A 19,722-nucleotide genomic window follows, 5' to 3' on the forward strand; every position below is an offset into this window, starting at 1 on the left:
TTGAAGTTCTACAGAGGCCAGGCCGGTTGAGGTTGGTGAAGCAAGTGAAACCCGACTTCCACGAGTTCCGTTTTGGAGGGTGCTTAGTAACGGATAAGGTTAGTACGTCTCATGCGATAAAGATCGATATGCTGCCGATGAGCAGGGTCTGGGCGGAGCGAGGGTGATGGGATTTGCTGGGTCAGGGCAAGCCAGAACGGGGCACGATGGGCAGCGCTGGAAGTGATGTTTGATCTGGTCTGGCCTGGTCGGGTCGGTCTGGTCTCGACGGGGATGGCTTGGTTTTAAAAGCACACGACCGAAGATCGAGAAGCTGGAAGGACAGTCAGCAGCAGCACAGCGCCGAGGCGCAGGTGAATGTTGTGGGGTGGACACTCACGCTTCCTCCCGCCCACTTTTCACAGGAAGGCCCCCCAAGGCCAGCACCAAGACCACGACCTCTGCTGCTCCACAGTCGGTCTCTTTGGCGTTGCTGGGCGCGGGGAACAGTTGGTGGTCAGGATCGCCACCAGGGCCGCAGCCCGGGTTCTTGGACCTCCGTCGCCCTTTGCAAATGCACCACCAGCTTACGCACCACGGCTGCCGTCTCAGCAGCCACGCGCCTGGTCGAGGAGGTCGCGAAAGGACGTGAAGATGGGCCACTATGAACCAGCAACCACTGAGAGGGGCCGAGGTGTGCGACAGCGGGTTGTCAGACGCGAGCTGGATGCCACGAGTGGACTGGATTCTTGGGAATTGCGGATTGTTTGGAATCTTTTGGTCTGCACTGCCTCTCTCCTCTCTCCGCCAACCCAATAACGCAAATGGTCAGTATTTGCAATCATCACAGAACTGTCATCGGCCCACAGTCACCAGCGCCATCAGGCATTACCATCATCTGTCTCTCGTCTCCCTTTCCAAGCGAGCATCGTAGAGTCGCATTCGCGGTCTCCCAAGGCGTCATGGCTTTAGGGTTTGGAATCAGATCTCCGGCACTTCGAGGGCAAATGCCTCAAAGCAGGTCACGTGCGCATAAAAAAAAGCTAATGCACCGAAGCCTTCTGGTACATTTGCTCTTTCGCAAATCTTTCCGGCACCTGCATCGTCCAACCTTCCGCATACAGCACTGCTCAGCCCTTGGTGCATGCACATGCGCATGCAATAGCAATAAGCAGATTCCCAATTCATCCTCCAGATGCGTTTTGCACGCAATTCATCAATTCATTTATTCACACGATTCGTCTGTATCCTGGAGAAGCTGGGAAGTCTGCAAGCCTCCGGACTCTTCGGACCTCCCTCGTTCTCGGCTGCTTCGGATGAGAGAGGAGAAGGTCTCGAGCAGAAGTCATCCACGAGACATATGTGGTCGCTTCACAGCCTTGCTCCTCGCGTCCCCCCACACCTGCCAGCCATTAGTTTGGCATCCGTGAGAGCCGGCCTCCGTGCTGGCCGACACCATCCTGCCATCCGAAGCATGACGACTGGAGCAGAGCGTTTGCTCTTCAGACGAAGTCATTCCGGAGCTTGGTCCACAGGAAGCAGAAGCGCTGTCGAGTCAAAAGTCAGACTCGGACGACCAGATGAACTGTACCCTTCCCATGGCCCGATTGCTTCTTCCCAATCATTATTATCTTTTTAAGGTTTTGGCAGGGGTTGTTCTATTGTCGCACGTGACAAGTTGCTCAGGATGGTTTGCCTCGGGTTCTCAGTCCTGGCGGCCCGTTCAGTTGCTCAACGGCAATAAATTTGGGCAGAGCTCACAGGCTAAAGGTAGAGTAATGTATTCATAACGTTATTTGAGTTGTGAAACCATTAAGCTGATTTCTCAAACCAAAGCACAGGCTGACTTGATGTTTGAGGTGGTCACCCCCGCATATTCGCGTAAGTTTGATGACCCAATAAATGCTCCTCATTTGGCGACAGAGCCAGGGCGGCCAATTATCAGATCTTGCTGGTTGGTTGATACACAATCATTTGAGTTCCATGGAATAAAACCATTTGCTGATAGGATAATGCGTAAGATAGAGTAAAGTTTATGGAGTTTCAGATATCTACCGACCCGAAGCCGAAGGAAAAGGAAGCTGGCCCAGCAATGGCTTGGGCTTACATAGGAGGGAGGTCTCTCTACGACCTCCCCCCAAGCCCATCTACAAAAATAATCAGGATCTTCTTCTAGTGAAACTATCCTCTGTCAATTTTTACAAAAGTCGTACGGCCGTACACTTCATGATGCCTCAGAAAATCGTTTCCACAGGCTCACGGGCGCCTCAAGGCCCTCAACCCAGACCTACCGCGCTATTCAGAGTTCAATTTGTCCTGCGAATCATTGGAATAATCGCAAGTCTCGCTGGAATCGCAATCGCTGGTTTTGTCGTCATCAAGATCCATAAGACATGGGGATTTGTCTTCGCCTCAGTAAGTAAACAAGGAAATTGTGGATCCCCTCAAGCGAACTCCCCTTTTTCGCTGCCCCAAATATCGCGACATCGTCAGTCACCGAGCGAGCAAGATAGACTCTAATCTTTTACAGACGCTGTTGCCATTCTTCCTTGATACCGCCGAAGTCGCTGCACTCATCAGCCGTCACACTCTCAAATTCTCGATCCACCGCGTCAACCCTTTCGTGCTCATCGGGCTCGATGCAATCGCAATAGGCCTGCTCGTCTGGAGCTTCTTCATGCTCATTTTCGATAAATGGGGCAAGACTCAAATTGTAAGCACTATAGACTACACGGCAGATCCATTCAATGGCATTGAAATTTGGCTAGCCGTGACCTTAGCGTGAGTAATCTCCTTCTGTTTCTAGAACCAGATGCTAAGAGATATAGTCTTTCGCATGCAATCCTTTTCGTATTCGACTTGGTAGATTGCTGTTCCTGGAGATCAGCACCTAGCAGCAAGCGGTCTGCAGAAGAAATCTCTCTTCCGAGAAGAGGCCGTTCGAATCGCAGCTATCGTGACGGCCGTGTCGGTGACGTAGAATGGGGTTGAGACGCTCCAATACCGTTCAAAGTGCTCTGTATTTTCTTTACCCTCCGCAGCGCGCTCAATTCGCATGTGACTGGCAGGTCACCATATAATGACAGAGAGAACGGCACCGCCACGGCCTTCGGCTTTTGGCAAGGCTAGTCACGGCGACCTCTATTCGTCTCGATGTACAACCTTTCTTCAATTCGACACCCCTGTATTTGTATAGACCGCTACGGCGACCTTTACGACCTCCACAGTATCTACGATCTTTCATATCCTCTCCGGCCGCCCTGGGATTCAACACATCCGGTACCTTAGGACTAGCCCGTTTCTAACAAATTGTCAGGGTCTACAGTGGCAATGGTGTATTAGAAACTGAGCAACCTTCGAAACTCCACCGGCAGGAATCCAGCTGGCGGCATGCGACTTTGGGTCCCATCTTCGATTTCTCTGCAGTCGCAGTCGGCGATTTGAAAGGATCCCTCAATCCACCACCGGTCTTCCGCCGCGCCAAGTCCGCGACGCCAGACTCGCATTTTCCTCGGTACGGAGAAGGCATTCTTCACTCCCGGCGCAGACCAAGCACGATCGGCGTTGCGATCAGTATCCAAACAACGCTTCCCCCCGCCGTGGGCTTTTTTTTTACCCCGATATCGAAATTGGCAGGGGATCAGGGCCATGATCAAGGCTTTCTGCTTCGTCAATGTCTGCTTGCAAGAGTATCACAAGCCCTCCACGGATTGCTGAAGCTCTTCTCGATGTTCGATTCTGTGTAGGCATTTCGAACTTGCATGTTTGGTTCTGTGAAAATCGTCGGGATGTTGGTTGGCTCCGCATGAGCTTTGTGCCGACGCCGGAACCCCGAATCGGATTTATGGGCAGTGGAGCGAGGTTCTCCCCTTGGGACAAGGTAGGTGGCAGGTGGACTTTATAGGCGGGAGAGAGAGAGGAGGGCAAGGAAGTTCGAAGCGCTATGGTGGCGCTGCACGATGAAATGATGTATGACTATATGCTGGGAGAAGCTTCTGAAGCGGTACCCAGGAGATGTCTTAATGGTAAAGAATAATGTTTCTCTCTTCAATCGAATTCTCCAATGTCCCAGATCCATTTGCACAAAATCTGGATTTCTGGGCTATAAACCCCTTCAGCACAGCCAGCTCTCAAGCCCTCTCTCATTGTTCCAAACATTACCCCAGTCTCCCCAAACATCTCAACGGAAACCATTCACGTACGAACCAAAAAAGCGCTCTCCTCCGCATCCAAATGTGACTGCACTTCCATCCCCACCAAACTCACCCAAAATACCTCACACATCGCCCCTCACCTACTCACAAATACCTCAAACAGCATACATCCGCATGTATCTGCACAACCACCTCACTTCACTTTGCATAAAAAAGCTTTCGGCCTACCCCAGCCGTGCATACGTCACTTAACGTCTTGAGTATTCTTGTCCCCCTTGAGAAAGGGGGTTTATTTTCGTGTCAACGCGCTGGCTTCGCCTAATGTGCCCCTGATTTGCTCGCTTGGGTAAAGGGAGTACCTCCACCCCAAGTAAGTACGGAGATGAGGGCGGTATTTTACTAATCTGAGATGCATCTCAGATTCGAAGTGCGTGCAGATGTATGCAGACACAGATGCAGACGCAAAGCAGAAAGAGATCGATCGAAACTTGGATCCCAGGGATGGGATAATTTTCTTTTTGTTGAGGCTCCGAGTTTTAGCGGGATACAAGGAGAATATCCGGTATGCCAGTTGAACGATTGAAGAGCGCGAAACGAAACACACAGGTTGGGACTGCATTCCCTTCTTTGTAGATTATCTGGCCTCTGAAGGTCTCACCCGCCATCTCCTCTTCCTACTTTGGCCTTCAGATTTTTCCTTTCCTAAGATAGACATCCTGCTCTGCAATTGGTGAGGAGGGGTGGCCGACGCGAGATAGGAGGCTTAATATAAACCCAGATCTGAAGCTTTGACTCTTCCTCCTCTCCCCCCTGAGCCGGATGCGGAAGAGGATAGCCTCCGAGGGAAAGATCCGAGACTCTTCTGCTCGGCGGCGAGGGGGACTTTACTGTTTTCTCGTTGGTCTGGACAGGAAGGAGAGTAGAGATCGTCGTCTGAGATGGGCTCATGCGACAATTCTTGGAGTTCGCCAGAGTAATCGTCGTCGGAGTCATTGTCAATCATTTGGATGCCGCCTGCGTCGGAGTCGGAGTCGGAATTGTGGGTTTGAGATTTTGGGGTAGTGAGCGATTGGGTGAGGGCTTGAGTCTTGGAGGGAATGTTGGGTGTGCTTCGATGTTCGAGAGCGAGGTCGGATATTCCGCGAGTGAAGTTTGGTACCTCTGTGCTCGATATCGTAGGCTGAGGTGCAGAAACTGCAGTGACTGCTGCAGGTCGTATTACCGGCTCTGCCATCAACTCTGCGAGAAGGTCCATATCGGACTTTCCACTGAGTGGGTCCAGTTCTTCGCTGCCAGAAATAGGTGACATTGCAGGACTCACAACAGGCCTTAGAACATCAGCCTGGCTTCCAGATTGTACCACATCTGCGTCGACTTTCAGACCCTCCGCCTCTACGTCAACCAATTGAATATCCCCCAAATCCCCTTCAATATCCATGTCACCAACCGCAATTCCCTGAAACCCGGCTCTTTTCAGAATCTTTCCGATCAGGTCCGGGTATCGCAGATGGCCAGACACCTCCTTGCTGAGGTCGAGGTTACTCACTCCCTCAACGTCAGCAATAGATTGTAAGCCAGCCACACCGAATTGAATAGATGTTGCCCGGTACAGGAAGGCAAGAATATAGTCGTTGTTCGAGTAAACGTTGTACATCTTACCTGAAACAACACTACGCATGGCTCGCCAATTGTCAGGGGTAGAAGGAACAGGAGATCCGATGAGCACAACATTTTCGATCAGACCGAAGGCCTTGCGCTCTGCTAAGCTGCGTAAGCAACTGTAGATAACTCTCGATCCAAGAGAGTAGCCGATGAGGGTCACTGGACGTTCGCCTTGTGCTTTATTGATGAGAGCGTCGGCTAAGACTTCTCCTGATTTCTCGGAACGGTTGCGTGCCACCGCAAAGGGATTATCGATGCTTGTTGCCATCTTCAACAGGTGAACTGGCCAAAGCGCCGCCCAAAGGGTTGCTAGAACCGTCCGTTTGAGGATTTCGAGCTTGACGAAGGACCAGGCATAAGATGAGACCATGCTTTGAAGCGACTTCCCCAGTTCGAGCAGAGCTTCCATCTCGTAGCGCAGTGCAAAAACTTCGCTGTCACGTCCTAATACCCTCCAAGGTTTGACGACGTCGTCTTTGGCATTCAGCCATCCGTTGACACCAATCGTGACCCTAAGCCTGCGAGCTTCTACTTCTGCATCTTCTTTTGTCCCAAGTTCTCCCCACTCGGATGCTATCGGGATGAACTTAAAATCTTCTACCTCTTTCGCATATTTATCTACCATTTGCCTGCCACCGAATTAACATGGCGACTTCCTGATACCACATGGTGGGTTCAGTAGCTCGGGTTGAGCTCCCATAGAGAAAAAAAGTAAAATACTACGAAATCAAGGCTTACCCTGTCATCTTTCCTCCGAAAGCTCCAAACAGACTCCCAACCAGTGCCCCATTCATTGCGAAGATACCAAGAAAACTTGCCAACCCACCCAAGCCGACGCCCCCCATGATTCCTCCTATGGCACCAGCGACGATAGGGGCCGCCAGACCACCGGTAACACCTATAATCGCTGCCCCAGCGACTGACGCAAGACCGACTTTCCAGCGTCGAGAGGAAGCGTTCTCAGTTCGCCGCTTTTGTGTCTCGGCATCAGCAGTCAGGGTTTTAGATGCCAACAAAAGAGCCTGGGCGATTTCCTTCTCTTCCGTCGTGAGAACGCTGAGCGGAACAGCAAAGGCCGAAGTAAGATAGCACAGCAAGACCCTTGAATGCGCAGAATAATGTCCCAGACTCAACAATACAAGCACCATACAACTGATAACACAGATCCGGTCTTCTTTTGAGATGGTGGTAAGACGTGTCTGAATAGGATGGAACTGCGATTGCAACAGTGTGACCTCCTTCACTTCTTCGAGTTCCTTTGCTTCAAATTGAGCCTCAAGCTCAGGATTCTTGGTATCGATGTCTGAGTTGCGGGTATAGGCAGGAGGCGTTGGGTTCCGCGCAGCCTGCCATTCTTTCCTCCGTTGCTCCGAGCGTGGATCTTCGCTACCATCACATATTTTCTTGAACTGCTGATGGACTTCATTCGACCAAGTATCGAAATAGAAGAGAGCTGCTTTCTTCAACTCTTGTAGTTTTGGGGTGGACATTGGCCTTTCGAGACGGGCCTCCAATCGTCTTTGCCGTGCCTCTTCTTCTGGGTCTTGGGGCTGGTCACGTGGAAGTGCTATTTCGGCGTCTGGAGAGGGATCGAATGATTGTTCGATTTTGAAGCGCATGTGAGAGATGATGGTTCCAAGCAGAAGGGAAAGTGCTCGGCGCTTCGCTGGATTCAATACTAGCTTCAGGTCTTTTGGATCGGAAGCGATTGGAGCCATCTTGAATGGCCGAATTTGAGTCGGCGATTGGACAGAGGAGTCGAGTACAATCTGCAATAGACATGGATAGCAGGAATAATTTTTAGAATACTGGAACCAATGTCTTGAGGCTAGATGGTTTGGAGGAAGGAGCAACCTTTATCGACAAGCTATACCGAAATGCTGTTGCCTGATGGTACTGTACAGGTTGGGATGGCAAGCTGTTATATTCGGCGGCGCAGCTTGCAGCCACGATATTCCTTCACGTATGAGATCGAGGAAAATTTTGACTTCTGGCTGTCTTGATTGGATGTTTGTTGAAGGATGATTCAGCGCGATCCGTCGCAGTTGAAGGCTTGAAGCGGAGAGGCACAAGCCAATTTCAGCCTCGCTCGCTTAGTGCCTCTGGTTGAGCTTTCCTCCTATAATTCTTGCAAACAGGGCGGATTTGGAAAGATAGCTTGGAACAGACTACTTGTATACAGTCAAGGTAGAAGGGGGCCCGTGAGCAGTTTGTGTATGTTCTTGTTTCATCGGACGCTCTGAGTAGCTCACTAGACGGGAGGCAAGGAGCATGGCCATCACGTGACATGAACTTGAGTCTTGAATGACGGCAATTTTTATGTAGAAAGCACCTGTAGGCTGTCGGGTATCTGAGCAACTGACGTGAACCTAATCCGCACTCGGAGGCCGCGAGAGTTATCAAATCTCTTCCATGTCCTCCAAATCATCAATGACAGGCCAATCTCCGACCTCGACCCTTTCTGGTCTCACGAATACTCCGGACTTTGGGTCGCCGTCCTTTCCCCAATACCTCTTCCCCCCAGCTAAACTTCCATCGTTGCGCCCAACTGGCTCATCCAACTTCACGCCGATCCACTTTCCTGCTCCACCCGGAATCTCCTCGACCTCCCCAATATACATCACCACTCCTCTCTTCGTATCTTGACCCCCAACTCGACATCTCTTGCCAATTTCGATGCCTCTATTCTTGATCTCAGTCTCAAGAGCCTGGAATTTAGCCTGCTCGAGAGAAGGGGCAGCAGGATCGAAACGACCGAGTTTCTGTGCCTTCTTCCAGGCCAGTACACTATCGGTCTTTTTCTCGTATTCATCAGGGGGCAACTCATATTTAGCTACTTGCGAGGCATCGGTAAAGTTTGGCCGCATTCCCGACGGGCGGATGTCAGTAACCTATGATATAGATACGTTAGAACTGGGCGGTAAGGCTGGTTAACAGCCTCGGGGCGTGAACTCCGGCGGCTGATATAAAATTCGGACCGTCTTTTGTCGAGAAGTAAGAAACATAAAGCACGGCCGGCAAATAGTAGAATCACCCACTCGGGTCGAATCAACCTATTCAAAGGATATAAAAGTCCTCTCATCCTCAACTGTGATATCCTGAAGTATTTGAATGTTGTCCGCATCCCTGCAAAACAACGAAAGCAGCGCACAAGACAGATGGCCCGTCACTTGATGATCATTCTCCATCGCAACCAAAGCCAAATACAGCCGGGAACGCCCCCGCAATGCACGCTAGAACTTGTGCGGCCAGATTTTGCACACCTCCGAGTAAGAGATACTAGGAGACAGGGGCCGGACGTGCAAGGAAGGAGAGTATCACAACACGTTTCGCGAAGCGACTATCAATGGACTCAAAACTCACGTGAATCTCCGCATACGGCGCCAATGGGAAAACCCCAAGCTGGGTATTCTCTTCATCAGCAGCCTCCATAGGGACGGATTGCTGACTTCCGAGCTTCAACGTGAGCTTCTGTGACAGAGGCGGGATGCCAGTGATGGGCTCAAGCTTCGCCTTCAACTGGCCGATGGTCCATGATGGGGTTATTCGGCGTTCAGAGGAGGAGTTTTCCGACGTGATCTGGAGGGGTATGTCCCCTGCGGCGTGCATGCTCATGCTCATCGTGGAGGGTTGCGATGTTGATCTGATAGGGAATGGTCCGGAGTACGGATTCCGCGTTTTGGATGTTTGGGCTGACTCGGCGATCGACTTTGAGTTTGGCAGCAGTGATTAGCATCGAAGTTTGGAAGCTCCGTAGCACGTTCCAATGTTCGATTCCAAGAGGCTGGAACTTGGAAGCTCAGAACAATCTACGGAGTAGTTTGTTGCGGGGGAGTCGGAGAAGATGCAAGGGATGCCTGTCGTTGCCTTGCCTTGCCTTGCCTTGCCCTGCCCTGCAAAAACGTCTCGAATTTTGGCGACCCAATTCAGCCTAGCGTCTTCCTCTTGCAAGAAGCTCAACTTTTATCTACGTCCAGCAATAGCAATAGCAGAGCGGCTTAAGGTTCAAGAATCATTGTTCCCTGCGACCATCGCGGGACCTAAACTGATCGACGAGCAGACGGGGCGGTCGACGCGCACATCAGCCACACCTCACCAGCCATCCCCACCAGCCACAGCCACAGCCACAAAAAGTCCACAAATGTTGTACCTCCGTACCACACACATCTCCCTGGTAGCGAGGATGATCGACAATCAACGACATCTCTTCTTGCAAGCAGCACAAAAGCTTGACTCCCGAACGCGTTCGCCCTTTGCGTCCCATCCCAACTCTGTCTCCTCACGCCGCCGCAGCAGAGCATAATCTTGGCCGAACGGTTCTCGACCACGCCGTTTCACGATCTGACGCTCAGACAAATCGCCGGTTTCCAACACTTTCCGCCCCATTGGTCAATTGCCGTTTGTAGATCAATTCTTCCGCTGCTTTCCATTGGGCCCGCAAACTTCAGCATGAATCTTCGGTCCCTGCATCGAGGCTGTCCGGCGCTCCTCGAACGCTTGACAGGTCGGATCGGCCACCACGGTGACCCATGCCGTTGCGACGCAAGTTTCCAGCGGAGAATTACCGTCACTGCCTCACCGCTCAAACCAGCATGGGGTCGAGACGAGCCCGCCTTGCCAGCCCTGCCAGGCTGCCAGCCCTTCCAGCCACAACGATCGCACGAGTTCGATCTCAGTTAGGTCCTGCCCTGGGCGTGCTCTGAGCTCTCAAAACGATCTTCTTCCCCACTCTGATTCAGAGCTGAGAGCATCCTGCGGGTCGAGGCAGCTACTACGGTACTAGGACGGCGGCTTGACTTGCGTGCTGCGGCGAGGCCAGGACAAGGCATAACATCGGCAGGGGTCCAAAGGACGCTTGTGCCGCGAGCCTACACTGCCTAACGACGAAGAGAGAAAGAGGGCTGTCGATGTCCGCCTGCCACTTCCGTTCCCTTTCTCCGCCCCTGTCCATCAATCCTACAATCCTATTGTTCACACTTCCGAGCAAACGGGCAAGCCCCCGCAACGGCTTTGGGCAGCAGCTGCATGCCAGCCCTAAGCCCTGAATGCCACAAGTCGTGGCGAAAAAACAATGACAGCACGGCCTTCTCCAGTAATGCAGCCCAGCTAATGCACAGCATATAGCCTTGAATGCAGCTGTATTGCTGATACCCGCGTTGCAAATCGGCACTCGTCTGATGCTGAGGTGCCAATGTACGAGCTAAAACTCTTCCATCATGGCTCGAAGGCAGATGCTAACATTCACCGCTTCCATGGAACCCATTTTCAGTGCGGGATAATGCTTCTAGGCCAAGGCGTCGTTATTTTTAGGCCGCGTTTCCAGAAACGCCCTCTCCGCCAGAAATTGTCTCCCGCATTTGCTGTACCTTCGGGTTCTGCTGATGCACTTCTTGCTTGGGTGCCCGGTCTGCGTCTGGGCGGGAGAAGCCCACCAACTCGGTCCTCAACCATCTACCCGTTAGGCGCATTCGCACATGACAAGCGCGTTTACACCGCCATATGTGAGGACCCGACAGCGTCAACCGACAATGGGCAAGCACCGCGTTGATTGTGCCCTTTGTTTTGAGGGCAGGTGAAGCAACCCCGGTGCAAACGGAGAATTCTTTTCCTTCGAAACCTGAGCGTCTGACAACGCAGCAGCATATTGCTTTGTTTAGGCACCAAGTCTCTCCAGATCTATTCAAAGATGCGACCCAAGCTGTCACCAAGTCGTAGGCCTATTCAGCCACCGGCGCAGGATTCAGTGGCTTAAAGTAGCTGCTCAACTCGGTCACCTCAGTCTGGAAATGGCCTAATTTTTCCCTCGGTCACCCGGCAAGAAAACGAAGATCGTGGTTCATGGCATCCTCTGTGAGGCGCTGCAAGCCATTGAGATCATATACCTTGATCCCTGAGCCTCTGGACTGAGCCCTTGCAAACTTGACCGCCAGTTCGTTGGCTCGAGAGGGCAATCCAAAATCTGATGAGTTTGGAGGTCATGCTAACTGGGCCCTGGAACCGGACTTATGAATTTCCCGGTGCGGGCGGACAAGCTTCGTCTTAAAGTAACAATTAGAGGTACAATGCAACAATAGATGTCTGTGATGTTGGGATTGCGCACAGACATACACCCAAAACGGTCTCGAGGGGTTGCACCGAAGTCAGAGATTATATAAGAGTTTCAACACCTCGACGGGTGGTTTCAACCGCCATTGCCTTGGATCTGCCAGGGACGGCGCCAACACTCAGCAGCCCAAAGATGGCAAGCATTTCTCTTGTTCATGTTCATGCATGAAGTCGTGGCCACGCCCCAGCACACTCCTCCACACTAGTTCACCCCTGTTGACTCCCCCACCATGGCTAGCACACTTCATCTGCATAGAGCATCTTCCCGACTGTCCGTCCAGCTATAACCATGTACCCGCTGGAGATCATGAGTTCGAACAAGTTCCTTGTCTTCTCAAGCTCAGCAAGCACCTCTTGACGTATTGTTCCGTTGGCGCTGGCATTTCCCTCCTACTCTCGTCTCATCTTTTGCGATTGGCTAGTCCTCACGCGTCTTCTTGCCAATCATGCTGAGGGCGGCTTTGATCTACGCGAGCCCATCACTTTTTCATTGAAGCCCTGAAATAGGAACGGTGTCCTCGTCGGAAGTACCTCGTCTCAAGATTCCCTATCGAATACCCTGACAAAATCTTGAAAACTTCACGTCTTGTTTCACCCCAGTGACATCTATTACATCTCTCGGGAGAGCCTTTTGTGGTTTCTTGCTTTTGATGATCTGATAACTTGGACTCGACAACACGGATAAACTGCAAGTCAGCCTCCCTCGACTCTCGTTCATCTGGCCTGGTATCGACAAGGCTTCGCATTACGAGCCCAGATCTACCCGGCAACTTTTACTTACAGACCGTGCCACCCTTCGCATATGATCCTTCAGCCTTGACGGCATCGGCGACCTCAGACCGCCACCGTGGATATCTCCCTTCTCCTCAAGGCTCCAGACTCAAATGAGTCCACTTCATCATCGCCCACACATAGACACCACACCAGATCAACCTCGATCCCGTCAACAGGACAGCCGGCAGAGCTTCCCTCCTATGCCCTCGCCAGTAGTGGCGCCGGTGGGAAGCGCAGTATGCCCGCCCATCCAGCAGAGTCTCCTGCTAAAAAGCAAAGCAAGTGGTCGGCAGAGGAAGATGCTCTGATCATCGATCTGAGAGGAGGCGGGATGAAGTGGGAAGACATCTCCAAGAGACTCCCAGGCCGTAGTGCCATTAGTTGCCGGCTCCATTATCAAAACTACCTGGAGAGGAGAAGTGAATGGGATGAGGAGCGGAAGAACAAGCTTGCAAGACTCTATGAGAGGTAGTACCCCTACAGAGCTACTTCCCAACACTGTTGTGGTGGCAAAAACTAATTTGGTGATTCAGATTCAAGCCAGAAATGTGGTCCAAGGTTGCGGAAGAAATGGCGGTTCCGTGGCGCGCAGCAGAGGCTATGCACTGGCAACTTGGTGAGGCCGACATGGCGCGTCGAGCTGGTGTAGTTCCATTCTCTCTGTCAAGTGTCACAGTGGATGCACCGCCAGGAAGCCATCGATCTTCGCCGACTCGGGGACACTCGCACAGCCAGTCCCAGTCAAGCGCCATGAGTGGTCACTCATCATCTGGCGCACACTTCAGCAGACCAGCAACTGCTCACAGCGGCTCAAGCAGCACCAAGGGTAGTGGAGGAGGCTCGGCGCGGACGATTGCTGCTCGTAGAGACAGCACTCCAAGGTCTGTCCCACCGGCAAGTCCAAGCGACGGTCTGGCTTTGGCGGCTATTGGTCAAGGGATGGCGATGGGTATGGGAAGAGGAAGTCAACTTCTTCCCAGCGTAGCTGAGATGACCACTGGAGTCAGTCCGTACAATACGCCTGCGTATGCCATGTCGATGCCGATGGGAGGGGGCTACTCCAACCCTGGCCCTCTGCTACCAGCTATCGGGATGATGGGTGGTGCTAGACCTGAGGGCAAACGGCGAGCAAGCCCCGACATGGGACCAAGAGAGACGAGTCGTCGCAGACAGTGAAAAGAAGGGGCGAGGAAAGGGAAAGAACGGCGTTGCCAGGATTGCTTTGGCGAGAAATAGATGGACGATCGCGAGACCTTGTGCATTTAGTATTGGGTTTTCGAGCATTGAGCATTGCGCAGCATGGCATTGCATGAGAGATATCCATTGGTGACTTGCATATGATTGGGGTTACGGTAGGATGGGGCCATTGGTAAACTTCTTAGAACTGTATTAGGGATTTTGTACAATAACATCAAGCTTTTGCTTGACGAAAGCAGGCCCCGACTTTACCTCGTCGACCTGACACTGCTGATCCCCGAACTTCTTAGGTCAGAGTCGTTGGATTCGTTGCTCCACACCCGGCGATGTGATTGTTGCTTGCCAGTAAAATTTCTCTTTTCTCGCGACCAGCCACTCTCTCGATTATCTCGCAAACATCAGCCAGCTTCAAGGCTTCAAAGGTCTTCGGCATATCGCCCACCAATTGTCCTTTTCATATCCAGATTCAAACACCTCGCTGCCAACTCCGACAATATCTTCCTCTAGTTCTCCAGACCGGTAGAGGTGGTAATACCTTTGAAACGTCTTCTCTGTGGAACCATCCTCATTTGGATTCTTCTTGCCAGTCTTCATAACCCAAGGAACTATGACATCTTGCTCATGACCCTCATCCCACCCTCTCCTACTGGTCTTCTGTTCCAACGCCCACACATAAATCAAAGCCTTTCCACCCTCCTTCAGACATTCCAAGATAGCTTTGATAGCCTCCCTCCTCCTCTCCAGCGTCGACAAGTGATGAATAACAGCAATACTGATCGCGAAGTCAAACCTGCCTGTTTGATGCGGTAGAGCGAGCGTGTCAGCAACAACAGCAGAATGCGGCTCATGCTCCGCCGCAATCTTTACCAAGTTCGAGGACCGATCACTACCAATGATGAAGACATCCCGGTTGACAGTGAGATATTTGCCATTGCCACACCCCACATCCAGCCCGACGGAGCCGGGGCTGAGAGATTGTAGAAACGTCTCGACGATAGGCCACGGCTTGTATCTCGTCGAGGAGAAGTGCGACGCGATTTGCTCGTAGACCTCGTGGACGTGCTGCTCCTCGTACTTTTCCGGGGCAAGATGATCCTGCTCAGCGGCCATACTTTCTTACGTACAGAAATTGTACTGAAAGAGGTGTCGTCAAATCAAGCTCTTCATTGTCTCTTGCCGACTTTCAGCAGCTTCCCGAGACATACAGATCCGGTATTCGTCATTGTTGAGCTTTTCGAAGCAAAGAAACAGAGAAATATTTCGGATAAATATGTGTTCCGTAGCCTCGCGCTCGGGCCCCCACTAAGCCCCTTTCGGACGCGGGCTGGGCCGAGTGAGGCGTGGAAAAGTGACAAATTTCTTAACCTCACTTCATCAGTTCAGAGTCCCATGAAATCTTACCTACGACTGGATTCAAACCATCCAAAGCTTTATATGAATGCCATCATTCGTTTTCTTCTTGGGACATTAGGTAGCCAAAACCTAAGACTCAATTAGCCTGCAATCGACAAATATCCTCGACACCAAAAATTCGCCTCGATGCCATATTCAATAATTACCTGTACAGAATTATTGTATGAGCTCCAAAGGGAGCATTCTTTCATTCTAATATATATACCGACATTCAGGAGAAATTTTAGGGGCAGGTGAAAAGAGAGATTAGGAGCTGGATTCCCGCTTGGGGATCCAATTCACTTTGACAAACATACCATTGTCGAAATTCGGCTATTCAGGAGACTGTCAACCAAAAATAATACGGCAACACCTCAATTGTCGATCGAGGACAATAAGTATTGTCCCTATTCAAACCACGAACACCATATTGTGCAGGACTCACAATATATATCGCCATGGCGAGAACATATTTAAAGCACCAAAGCCCTCAGGGTTTTGGGAAGTTTTCTCCTTCTTCCTCGTCCGACAAAGCGTACGCTCGATTCCAATCGAAAGCTCACAACACAATTCTCAAGAACCCACATCGAAAGTCCGAGAGACCCCAGCCTCGAAATCTTCCTCTTCCACTTCGTATCAAACAGATCAAGATGTCGACTTCGGCTTCTCCCTCAACAAAGCGTACCCGCCCCATCACTGATGTCGGCAACCACCCCATCAAACACAGAAGAGTATCGTCGGCTCCTGGTACCACCTCCCTCTTCCACTCTAAATGGAAACTTTGTACTGACCTGTTGCTCTTAGTAATCGGCTCTTTTATTCGTGAGCGTCCCGCCAGATGTTCCTCTGAACCGCGTATGGCCCTTGTTCTCCCATTCTGAATTGAGACACCGTACTGACTTGTCGTTCGGCAGCGACTGGTCTTGAAGGCTGTGGCATCCTCGAAGATGTTTCTTCGAAGTGTAACCCCACACCAATTACCAAGGCCGACAAGGATCATTACCTTCGTCGAGCCAAGAACTTCTCTCACAACTGGACCAACCGACGCAAACGGCATTTGGTAAGCTGAGGATCTATTCCTGACCAGAACATTCATTTGTTAATGGACTCAGGCCAAGAAAGTACGATCAGACTGGAGCGGTATGCCCAGTTCTGCCCAGCAAGGAATGAAAAACTTGACTGGAGTTCTCTGTTATCGCCACAGCCTCTTCCAAGCAATTCTCCATTGCCCCCAAGTCGCACATTGGTTGCGCACGTACCATTCCGAGGAGTCTTGTAAGTTAATACCTGACCTGGAATTTCTTGGTACAATGTCTGACATTATCAAGGTATTGTAGACAAGCAAGCCAGCTGTGCTGCCTGCCAGTTGCGTACTGTCATCCAAACCTACTGGTCTGGAAAGTCTGCCGAGCTGACCAAGGCCCTCGAGAACGTCAACAAGGTCTTTAAGACCAGTAAGAGTCCATCTTCTGGTTTATTGAGATTTTCCTGACAAAACCCAGATGGTTGGAGCCAAAGCGGCCAAGCCGATCCAGATGAGCAACTCACTTGGCTGATCGGACAGATGCGCGAGCAGTTACCTCAACAGTAAGATGCTCCTCTGCTGCAATGACCGAATACCCACAAGCTAATCTAGAACAATCAGGATATATGCCTATCTTGACGCCTTCATCAACTTCAGCCTCGATTCGTCGACTAGCTGTACCAAGTGCGGCCACGTCTGCACTAACTTTGGTGAGACGGAAGGTGTTCTCTCAGTCGAGCTTCTGCCGAGAATCAACGGCGATCTCTCAAAGTACTTGAACAAGTACTTTTCGTACTCAGTCGAAGGGTATAAATGCGACGAATGCAAGGAGACGTCCGACAACCGGCGTTCTCGTCTGATCTCGCACTCCCCCGACGTCGTCATCCTTCAGATGATGAGATTCGACCCCATGGGGCGAAAAGACAAGCACCCAGTCCCGTTCTCGTCCACCCTCGATCTGAACGCATATCGGACGAGTACAAACAAGACCAACTCGACATACAGCCTCGCGGCTGTCGTCCAGCACTCGGGAGGAACGGGTGGCGGCCACTACCGCTGTGTTGCGAGAGGAAAGGACCAAAACTGGAACATCTTTGATGACGCGAGAGTCATCAGAGGAAAGGAAAGCGTGGCACTCGACCCAGGAAGTAAGGGAAAGAGCTGGACCCCGTACCTTCTGTTCTTCCAGCGAGAGAGGAAGTGAGGAGGTCATACCTCACTTCCTCTCGAGCTTGATCCATGATTTACTCTAGGTCGGAACGAATGTGGCTTGTTACTGTAAAATAGATAGATTGTGGTACAATGAAAAATGGCCTCGTAGTGTATTATGGTGGCTTTGTGGCATTGCAGTTCGGCGGCTGTTTTTACTGTTTTTCGGTAGCGCTGGCATTAGTGGAGTTTGGGAAGATACTATGTGGAAAGGCGATACAGCACATGAGTGAATTGATTGCTCCTGCCCGCTGTGGCCTCAAAAGCTTCATCTTCGATAGAGTGACTTGTGTCTGAGCGTCCTATGAAGTCTGAATTTATGTGTTGTCTAACAAATGGCCAGACGTGATATGGCTAATGTTCTACCCGATCTTGAACATTCTCATAGATCACACTTCCATTGTTCTAGGAGCTTTTGGGACATCGACTGACGGGCGTGGTAACATTTGACTTGAACATTATTCTTAAAATGTATCAACTTTCCAGAAACATTATGTCATCTTTCATTTCCCCAATATTCTGGTTTCCAAGGAACACTAAGCATTTACTTCCTTCCAAAAGTTCTGCAGTTCCAGGACACATTGGCATCTTCATAGCCTCAGTGTCCTATCTTTCATGGAGCATCTGGAGACTTACATCACCTCGAATGTATTGGGATTTCCTGTGACCTCTACACTTTCAATGTCATAGTTCATAAAGTACATTGAACAACCACGTCTTGAAACCTTTCGGTTTCTATTCCTACTGCCCCCCGTTTAGAGGACTATTTTCATCATACACAGCAGTCTCGATGAGCTCAGGATAAACGAGACCACCCTGCTTTCTGACCTCATCCATCGCCTCCATGATCGCAATGCTTTCTTCCCAGTTTAAAGTATCACTCTCAAGCTTTCCATCCCTCAAGCACCTCGCCGCCTCATCTGCCTCCCAGAACATGCCATGTCCCACACCCTCATCCCCCTTTCCCTTCCTCTCCTTATCTTTAGGAATCGGACAATGAACGTCCTCAACATCACCCCTCTTCCCACCAACTTTGATGACCCGATACAGTTGTGGTCTAAAAATCGGCCCAAAAACTTGAATCTCGCCCTTCGTCCCCTGGATCCTAGCCGCTGGTCCTGCAGCAGGTGAGCCCTCTCCATCAGGCTGAGTCGCCACCCTCAAACTCGTGCTCGCGAAGCCCTGAGTGTTCTGCCCCGGCCAATTCAGCAAAACACTCGTCAGCTCATCCGCACCGGTCTTATACTTCTGCACAGCCGCCAGAACCGTCGGCCGCTCCCTCTTCCCCTCCTGACAATGATATAAAATCTGATACACCCACGTCAAAGAGTAAATCCCCAAGTCCAACAGTGCACCTCCAGCAAGGTCCATATTAACCATCCTGCTGCTATCAGGGAAATTCAACCCTCCATCCTCATTGGCGGTGGCTATCGAAAGGTCTGCTGTGACCCTATGAACTTTCCCAATCGCGCCCGACTTCACCAGCTCCCGGATCTTGATACTGAGAGGGAAGTATCTCGTCCACACCGCCTCCATCAAAAATAACTTTTTCTCCCTCGCCGTCTCAACAAGTTTCTTCGCTTGCTCCGCGTTGACCGTGAATGCCTTCTCACAGAGAACATGCTTTCCATGCTCCAAAGCCAACATTGTGTTCTGGAAATGGTGGGAATGGGGCGTGGCGACGTAGATGATGTCGACGTCGGGGTCTTTAACGAGCTCGTGGTAGGAGCCGTAGGCTTTAGCTGTGCTGGGACCGTCGACATCTTTGATGAAGGCTTCAGCCCGTGACTTGGAGGAGGAGGATGCGGCGGCTGCGAGGACGTGGTGGACATCGTGCACGTCACGAGTTGCAGGATTGGTCAGCATGTCTTTTGTGAAAGCTGGGAGGAGTTAGGAGAGCTGTTCAAATGTTGAGAAGAGTGGGGTTACTGGTTGCGATTCCTCCTGTTGCGAGGATACCCCACCTGCAAGTGTATTTCGAGGCCATTGTGATGTCGAATTTGGGAATTGGTGAAGTTAGAATGGTTTCAGTTTGGAGGAGCGTCTTGATAACTTCTTTAGACAGATCAACAAATAAATAGAGAAGATTGAGGATCCCAACCAAAATTATACGTTCCAGAAAGGCGGGCATGGTGGGGTATTTGACCCCTCGTTTAGCCTCTCGGGCCTGTCAATGTGACGTTGACTTCGGAACGTCGCCGATCACGACCCGCCAAACCAGGCCAT

The 19,722-nt window shown here is 51.1% G+C and overlaps 9 protein-coding genes across 9 annotated transcripts; 4 read left to right on the top strand and 5 right to left on the bottom strand.

Moving 5' to 3' along the window:
* The first annotated feature begins 240 nt into the window (after positions 1 to 240).
* On the top strand, positions 241 to 940 carry K444DRAFT_616309 (uncharacterized protein). Its single transcript, XM_024880903.1, has one exon. The coding sequence runs from the start codon at positions 707 to 709 to the stop codon at positions 911 to 913; it is 207 nt and encodes a 68-aa protein (XP_024733381.1). The 5' UTR covers positions 241 to 706; the 3' UTR covers positions 914 to 940.
* Positions 941 to 2,208: 1,268 nt separating this feature from the next.
* Positions 2,209 to 4,166, top strand: K444DRAFT_693997 (uncharacterized protein; the record flags this gene model as incomplete). Its single annotated transcript, XM_024887850.1, has 3 exons — positions 2,209 to 2,394; positions 2,510 to 2,760; positions 3,296 to 4,166. 3 exons carry the CDS (start codon positions 2,209 to 2,211, stop codon positions 3,723 to 3,725), a joined length of 867 nt encoding a protein of 288 aa, XP_024733382.1. The 3' UTR covers positions 3,726 to 4,166.
* Positions 4,167 to 4,896: 730 nt separating this feature from the next.
* K444DRAFT_535727 (uncharacterized protein) lies at positions 4,897 to 5,388 on the bottom strand (the record flags this gene model as incomplete). Its single annotated transcript, XM_024875315.1, has 1 exon — positions 4,897 to 5,388. One exon carries the CDS (start codon positions 5,386 to 5,388, stop codon positions 4,897 to 4,899), a length of 492 nt encoding a protein of 163 aa, XP_024733383.1.
* A 171-nt stretch (positions 5,389 to 5,559) lies between these two features.
* On the bottom strand, positions 5,560 to 7,513 carry K444DRAFT_485265 (DUF726-domain-containing protein; the record flags this gene model as incomplete). Its single annotated transcript, XM_024873091.1, has 2 exons — positions 5,560 to 6,424; positions 6,534 to 7,513. Coding segments are annotated over 2 exons (1,845 nt in total), but the record flags the coding sequence as incomplete, so codon positions are not given.
* A 580-nt stretch (positions 7,514 to 8,093) lies between these two features.
* Positions 8,094 to 9,792, bottom strand: K444DRAFT_616312 (CAP-Gly domain-containing protein). The gene is made up of 2 exons (XM_024880904.1): positions 9,159 to 9,792; positions 8,094 to 8,686 (listed from the first exon to the last, which is right to left on the bottom strand). Exons 1-2 carry the CDS (start codon positions 9,414 to 9,416, stop codon positions 8,195 to 8,197), a joined length of 750 nt encoding a protein of 249 aa, XP_024733385.1. The 5' UTR covers positions 9,417 to 9,792; the 3' UTR covers positions 8,094 to 8,194.
* A 2,987-nt stretch (positions 9,793 to 12,779) lies between these two features.
* On the top strand, positions 12,780 to 14,065 carry K444DRAFT_65237 (uncharacterized protein). Its single transcript, XM_024885787.1, has 2 exons — positions 12,780 to 13,142; positions 13,208 to 14,065. Exons 1-2 carry the CDS (start codon positions 12,913 to 12,915, stop codon positions 13,848 to 13,850), a joined length of 873 nt encoding a protein of 290 aa, XP_024733386.1. The 5' UTR covers positions 12,780 to 12,912; the 3' UTR covers positions 13,851 to 14,065.
* On the bottom strand, positions 14,066 to 15,099 carry K444DRAFT_65238 (S-adenosyl-L-methionine-dependent methyltransferase). The gene has a single exon (XM_024885788.1). The coding sequence runs from the start codon at positions 14,979 to 14,981 to the stop codon at positions 14,280 to 14,282; it is 702 nt and encodes a 233-aa protein (XP_024733387.1). The 5' UTR covers positions 14,982 to 15,099; the 3' UTR covers positions 14,066 to 14,279.
* A 161-nt stretch (positions 15,100 to 15,260) lies between these two features.
* Positions 15,261 to 17,800, top strand: K444DRAFT_65554 (cysteine proteinase). Its single transcript, XM_024886017.1, has 7 exons — positions 15,261 to 16,010; positions 16,068 to 16,118; positions 16,178 to 16,323; positions 16,376 to 16,538; positions 16,592 to 16,717; positions 16,766 to 16,850; positions 16,909 to 17,800. The coding sequence occupies exons 1-7, from the start codon at positions 15,722 to 15,724 to the stop codon at positions 17,489 to 17,491; spliced, it is 1,443 nt and encodes a 480-aa protein (XP_024733388.1). The 5' UTR covers positions 15,261 to 15,721; the 3' UTR covers positions 17,492 to 17,800.
* Positions 17,801 to 18,118: 318 nt separating this feature from the next.
* Positions 18,119 to 19,588, bottom strand: K444DRAFT_567124 (putative Trans-1,2-dihydrobenzene-1,2-diol dehydrogenase). The gene is made up of 2 exons (XM_024877155.1): positions 19,426 to 19,588; positions 18,119 to 19,376 (listed from the first exon to the last, which is right to left on the bottom strand). Exons 1-2 carry the CDS (start codon positions 19,481 to 19,483, stop codon positions 18,238 to 18,240), a joined length of 1,197 nt encoding a protein of 398 aa, XP_024733389.1. The 5' UTR covers positions 19,484 to 19,588; the 3' UTR covers positions 18,119 to 18,237.
* Positions 19,589 to 19,722: the final 134 nt, after the last annotated feature.

This window comes from Hyaloscypha bicolor (assembly GCF_002865645.1).
Source record: "Hyaloscypha bicolor E unplaced genomic scaffold K444scaffold_118, whole genome shotgun sequence".
NCBI lineage: Eukaryota > Fungi > Ascomycota > Leotiomycetes > Helotiales > Hyaloscyphaceae > Hyaloscypha > Hyaloscypha bicolor.